The sequence below is a fragment of the Gavialis gangeticus genome, unplaced genomic scaffold (genome assembly GCF_001723915.1).
Source record: "Gavialis gangeticus isolate Ggan-Ray unplaced genomic scaffold, GavGan_comp1, whole genome shotgun sequence".
Lineage (NCBI taxonomy): Eukaryota > Metazoa > Chordata > Crocodylia > Gavialidae > Gavialis > Gavialis gangeticus.
Genome location: NW_017729018.1, coordinates 9,100,515 through 9,106,968, shown reverse-complemented (window position 1 = coordinate 9,106,968; position 6,454 = coordinate 9,100,515). Strand labels below are relative to the sequence as shown.

The window sequence follows — 6,454 nt, the reverse complement described above, 5'->3', positions numbered from 1 at the left end:
CCCCGGGGGGGCTGCCCGTGCCCGCCGCACCAGGGTACAGAGCCCGGGGGGCGCCGGGCTGGGGACGCCCTGCCCCTTGCATGCCCGGCGAGGCCTGGCAGCGCCCCCCAGTGCCCGGGTGGTCTCGGGCCCGGCAGGCCCCCGCGGGGGCACCAGGGAAGAGCCGTCCTGCAGTGGGCAGTGGGGGTGCAGAGGGCACCGTGGGCTGGAGCTGGCACCCAGCCCCGCTCTCGGCGGGTGCAGGCCTCAACGAGCCGTGACCTCCCTCCCGGGGGCGGGGGGGCGCGGAAGCGCTTGGAAGGGGCGGAAAGGCAGTTCTGCAAACGGACGCAGAGCTTGCAGTTTCGGGACGTGGATCTCGGTGTCTGGAGAGCTGAGCCACGTAGCCAGGGAGGCTCGGCCGCTGCCAAGCGTGTTGGGCCGGCTAGGGTGTTCACTTGGCGTTGGGGCGAGGTCTGGGGCTCTGCTGCGAATCGGTGCAGAGCTGGGCTCGCGCTGCTGCCATCCCCGCGGCACCTGCGTGGGCACGCTGGGAGCACACGTCTGACCGACGTCCGTGGGGGCCCCGAGAAGCTGCGTTAGAGCCTTCGTGTCCAAACCAACATCCCCTTCCAGGCAGTGGTGGCCCCTCCAGAGCCCTAGTGATGAGGCTGGGGGTTCGGGACCCTGCTGACGTCTGCCTCGCTAGCAGGGTGTCTGCGGCGTGCTCCTGTGCTAGTGGCCAGTCCTGCCTTGTTCCTCCCAGGCTCGCAGCAGGGGTCACTCACTGCCCCTACCTACGCACGTGGCTGATTTGATGCCAAGAGCATGGAGCAAGGGGGCAGTGAAAACCAGGCCACAGAGGTCTGGATGCTGCCCGGTGTGTCCCGGGATTACTGAGGCCTTGTGCTGGGGGAGCGGAGGTGCTGTGGGGCAGGGCGTTGTGGGGGAGCAGAAGCAGCTGGTCAGGGAAAGCTGTGGTGGACATTGTGATCATGGGGGGCCACAGGCCTCTTATACAGCTGGGCCTGTGATCAGTGTGGCGGGAAGCAGAGGGTGTTTTTTCGGGTCTGTAAATGCCGCTGATGCTTGCTCTTCCAGGTCCCCCACTCCGGTGTCACCATGTCTGAAGAGAGCACTGCAAAGCACGTACCCGCGCAGAGCGAGGAGCTGGAGCAGCCGCAGGTAGGGGCGATGGACGGGACTGCTGGACCAGCGCGACTCCGGCTGGCAATGGCCTGCCCGCGGCAGTGCCTTGCTCTGTGGGCCAGGACGTTAGGCTGGCCGCACTCATCCCAGAGGCACCAAGTCCAGAGCTGGTGCGAGGCCGCTATGCCTGTACCCATGAGTGGGCAGAGAGCCCGAACGCGCGGAGTGAGGCTTGCTGGGGCGGTGTGTGAATTGGCTTATCTCATCAGCCTGCCATGTGGCTCTCTCCAGCTCTTATTGTTGGTGTCAGGCAAAGCTGGCTGGTGACTACTGTGCACCAGGCCCTTATATAAGAGCTCTGCTGTTGGCATCCACGCAGGCCTGGCATAGATGTACACACAGGGAAGCTCTAGCTGCTAGGGCCATGTGTACACAAGCCTTTGAGTGTTTGGGCCCCATCTGTGGCACTCTTGCCTGTTGCTGCATACGTGCTGCAGGCCCAGATACGTGGCTGTGAAGCTGCTCTAGAGATGTCCCACCCTGTGGCATTGCAGAGACTTCTGCCTCCAGCTGGCGGGAGCAGCTGCACAGCAAAGCCCCTGGGAGCGGGGTGTGCCCAACCGCTGCAGCTGCAGCATGGGCGCGAGGATGCGGCACCGGGGGCGTCTTGTAGTTGAGCTCATCACCTGCTCTTGTCTCCTCCTAGAACGTGGTGAGCAGGGTGGCCAACCTGCCCCTGGTCAGCTCCACCTATGACATGGTCTCCACTGCCTACACCTCCACCAAGGACAATCACCCCTACCTCAAGTCGGTGTGCGACGTGGCCGAGAAGGGTGTGAAGACCCTCACCTCTGTGGCCGTCAGTGGGGCCCAGCCCCTCCTCACCAAGCTGGAGCCCCAGAGTGAGTAGTAGGGCAGGGGAGCTGGGCTGTGAGCATCCCAGGCAGGGGTCATGGCTGGTGGCTTGTGCTCAAAGGGCAGGCTTAGGCTGACTAAGTTCTGGGGGGCTAGGGGGCTGAGGAAGGGAAGTTGGGGGTCACCCTGGCAGTGATATTTGCACTCCTGGAGCAGGCATGAGGCAGGTGCCAGGAGCTAGCCCAGACCTTGATCTCCATAGCAAAGGGCCCTTTTCCCCAGTAGGCCTATCTCACAGCAGTGTCACACGCTGCCTTGACAGTAGCGCAGCATCACTAGCCATCGCCAGCTGGAGCAGGCTGCCAGGCTCGGATTACCCTTGACAAAGGGCACGTGGTGGATGCCAGGATATTTGATTCGGCAGCAGCCCTGGGCGTGAAGCAAGGCTGTTTTTATCCCCTGTTGCTAATTCTGGAGATGCAAGATGGAAGTGACCTAGAACCAGCCTGCTGGTGTCATGAGCTGCGACAGGCAGCGCCCTTCAGCAGTGCAGAGCCACCAGCTAGAGTTGCAAAAGCTTAGGAGTTGGGGCATGGGGCCCTACTTGCCCCATGCTGAGAGCAGGGCTGGGAACTAACTGCATTCCCTTGAGGAGCCTGGCAGGCACCCAGCACCTGCCCAGGTGACCTTCAGCCCAGATCTGTAGAGAGATCTTGCATTGAGTCTTCCTAATGGGAGTCCTTCTGGGGGTGGGGGGGAGAATGGGTCTCTTCTTTCCCAGTGGGAGGGGGTGGCCAAGTGTGGAGGGGCCCTGGGGTCTGTTCCCGGCTTCCCTGCATATGCAGCATCTTCCAGCTTGTTCCTTGGCCCCTGCCGCTTGCTGGCAGGTGCCCATGAAAGAGGCCAGCTCTGGCATCTGACCTGCTCCCTGCCTGCTGGAGCTTGCTGGCTAATTTCTCCCCCTCCTGTCTAGTTGCAACAGCGAACCAGTATGCCTGCAAGGGGCTGGATAAGCTGGAGGAAAAGCTGCCAATTCTGCAGCAGCCCACGGAAAAGGCAAGGATCTCTGGGGAGTGGAATGGGGGCTCTGGGGCCCCCAAGGGATGGTGTGGAGGGGGTAACTCTTGATGGGGCTGTGGCAGGGCAGTAGCTCTGCTTTTGGGCGTAGGACTGTCCTGGGTGGGCTGGGAGGGCAGGAAGCAGGCTCCTCCTTGAACGAATGAAGTGGAGATTTGCAGGCTAGGAACCCATCTCTCCTTGATGCATACAGCTAGGTGGGACCAGTCAGTACCATCCCAGGTTGCTGAAAACTAACCCCTTCCCCTGCTCCCTGAATCCCAGGTAGTGGCAGACACCAAGGAGCTGGTGTCCTCCACAGTCATGGGGGCCAGAGACACTGTCTCCAGCACCGTCAGTGGGGCTAAGGATGCGGTGAGCAGCCGTGTGACTGGCGTGGTGGACCTGGCCAAGGGCGCTGTGCAGGGCAGTGTGGAGATGACCAAGTCAGTGGTGAACAGCAGTGTGAACACAGTCCTGGGGTCCCGAGTGGCCCAGATGGTGGTCACAGGCGTGGATGTTGTGCTGGGGAAGTCGGAGGAGCTGGTGGATCACTACCTGCCCATGACAGACCAGGAGCTGGGTCAGTATGTGCCACGGCTCGGCATATCGGGGCTGGTGGGCCAACCTCGGCCAACACCAGCAGCTTGGCATCTCCCTTGGGGCAGGGGCAGCCTTGACCTGCAGATACGATGGGATGCCTAGTGCTGTGTTCCCTGGGGTGCAGTTGGATCCAGGCTTTCCAAGCCTGGGAACCCTAGGCTCTTCCAGAGGTGCTGAGCACCCATGGCCCTGTCCACTCCTAAGCAGTGGTGAGGGCTGTAGGTGCAGGAGAGCAGGTAACCCACCAAGGGGGGGTGCATGGGAGGGTCAGAATCAAGGTGCTGGGTCTAATGTTGCTCATACCTTAGCTGGACTCATGGGTTTGGCCTGAGAAGTGGCTGCAGCTCTGACCTCAGATTGGAGCTCATTGCTCATGAGGGAAATGCTCTTTCCCCCTTACTGCCCAGGGTCACCTGGTTCATGCCTGGCAGCACTGGCTCTGTGCCTAGCACATAGCAGCACTGATGCATGAGTGAGGATGGGACTGTGGGGTGGAAAGCAAACCCAGCCCTGCTGATGCACCCGCAGTGGTCTGCTCAGGCATATTTTTAGTGTTTGTGCCCTGGGCTTAGCTCCGGCCTGGGCAGCAGCACAGCACATGTGGAGGAACTACCCTTAGGTGTGAGCTCCAGCTGCCCAAGCTCTCCTCCCACATTCCCTATTCCTGCCGCTGAACACTTGCCCAGCCTGGCTGACTCCCCCGTGTGCTCTTCCCCTAGCTAAGCTGGCCACATCAGTGGAAGGCTTTGAAATGGCCTCAGTGGAGGAGCAAAAGCGGCAGCAGAGCTACTTTGTGCGCCTGGGCTCCCTGTCCAGCAAGCTGCGGCACCGGGCCTACCAGCACTCCCTGGGCAAGCTGCGCTGTGCCCGGCAGAGCACCCAGGAGGGGCTGGCCCAGCTCCACCACACCATCGAGCTGGTAAGGGGTGTCTCTCACTTGTCCTTGCTCAGGCTGCAGCTGTGCCTTCTCCGCTCTGTTGTCCTGGCTTGTCCCGCAGCTTGTGCACAGAGGGCTACTAGAGCCTTGTCCCCTGCCGTGGTTTGATTGCAGGTGTTCTGTCCTTGCCAGATCGAGCATGTCAAGCAAGGGGTAGACCAGAAGCTCCACAACGGCCAGGAGAAGCTGCACCAGATGTGGCTGGAGTGGAGTAGGAGGCAGCCGGGTGGGAGTGAGCAATACGACGCTGCCCACCCTGAGGTATCTGCTCCCTTCCCATCCTGGCCCCCGCTCGCCCCTCCCTGGCGCACGGCCCCTCCTCACCTGGCGCTCGGTCCCTCCGCAGGTGGAGTCCCGCACCCTGGTCATGTTCCGTGGCATCACCCAGCAGCTGCAGGCCTCCTGTCTGGGCCTCATGGCCAATGTCCAGGGCCTCCCTGTGAGCATCCAGGACAAGGTGCGGCAGATGCGCCACCACATGGAAGAGCTCCACACGTCTTTTTCAGCTGCCCACTCCTTCCAAGACCTGTCCAGCACTGTCCTGACCCAGAGCCGGGAGAGGGTGACCAAAGCCCGCGAGTCCCTTGACGAGCTGCTGGACTACGTGGCGCAGAATGCCCCCCTGCCGTGGCTTGTGGGACCTTTTGCACCTGTGCTGGTGGAGCACCCGGAAAATCTGGCCACGGGGATGGAGAAGAAGGAAGAGGAAGCTACTGGCCCAGCCCAGAGGGGGGAAGAGCAGCCATCCCCGCTGGCCTCTGAGGCCTAGAAGGCTCCTTGAAGTGATGGAGTTGGCTTCTTGCAAAGGACAGAGCTTCTGTGTGGCATTCATGTGTCTAACCTCATGTCTGGGGGAGGGGGTTTGTCTTGTATTTTTTTTTTTTTCTTACTGGCTGGGATAGGTGGGTAGGAACAATAGGGAACCTGATAGTCCCTCAAATCAAGTAGCAAAACTAGCCAGGACTGATGCATCGGAGCTGCCTGTGGCTGAGGTAGCCTCACTGAGATGCTCCAGCCAAACAGCTTGGCACAGATGCTGCTGCCTTAGTCTTGTCTGAGCTCTGGGGGCCTGAGCCCCAATGCAACACCACAGTGTCTGGACTGGGGCTGCGGCTCTGACCTGCTCTTAACCAGGGCCTAGGGCATGTTGGGGTGGCAGGTCCAGGAAATGGGCTCTACTTCTGGTGAGCTCTGGCAGCCTTTGCCTTTCCCAAGGGCTATGAGACTTCAGTCATCTGGTGTCTCGTCCACACTGCTGCTCCTGCTTTCTGCAAAGCTTGCCCTAGGATGGACATCATCTCCCTGCCCCCTCAACATCTTCAGGGGCCAGTTGTGAGCTCTTCAGGTTGCTGCTGAAGCCTTGTGCTCCTCTGATCCATCTTGAAGCCATTAAAGCCAACTGCCTGTGAAACAACCTGGCTCCAGCACGGCAGTGATGACTCAAAGTGCTGCCAAAGGGGCACAGTTGGTGCCCAGTTCTCCTCTCCCAAAGGGCTTGATTTGGGCAGTGAGCAGTTATCTGATCTGATCTTCTTCCTCTAAGTGCCATTAACACTTTCTACCTTTTGTAGAACCATGACTTTTTTTTTCCTCTCTCTTCCAGAATAAAATCTCTTTGCATTCACTGGAGGTGCCGGTGTCTCACCTGGGATCTTCTGAGTCCTCCTCCAGTCCCTATTTGATGCCACCCTGGAGTTCTCCAGGTGGCTGGGCTGGGGTTTATCCTGGTCTTCATGGGGGAGGTGAACTCCTACTGGATTTTGCAATGCACTCACCCTGCAAAGAGCGCAGGGGCTCTGGGAGCACTGGCGGGTGGATGTTAAAGCTGTTGGCTCCTGCAGTGAAGTCCCCAGCTCTTCTTACAGCAGAGCCAGC

General features: G+C 60.5%; 1 protein-coding gene across 1 annotated transcript in view; it reads left to right on the top strand.

Moving 5' to 3' along the window:
• Positions 1–6,204, top strand: part of LOC109294874 (perilipin-3-like) — a 6,473-nt gene extending 269 nt beyond the window's left edge. Inside the window, exons 2-8 of the mRNA XM_019513416.1 lie at positions 1,081–1,164; positions 1,835–2,030; positions 2,957–3,039; positions 3,325–3,622; positions 4,362–4,561; positions 4,712–4,840; positions 4,926–6,204. Coding sequence (XP_019368961.1) covers positions 1,102–1,164; positions 1,835–2,030; positions 2,957–3,039; positions 3,325–3,622; positions 4,362–4,561; positions 4,712–4,840; positions 4,926–5,348 — 1,392 coding nt within the window. The 5' untranslated portion in view covers positions 1,081–1,101 and the 3' untranslated portion in view covers positions 5,349–6,204. The remainder of the gene's footprint in view (positions 1–1,080; positions 1,165–1,834; positions 2,031–2,956; positions 3,040–3,324; positions 3,623–4,361; positions 4,562–4,711; positions 4,841–4,925) is intronic.
• Positions 6,205–6,454: the final 250 nt, after the last annotated feature.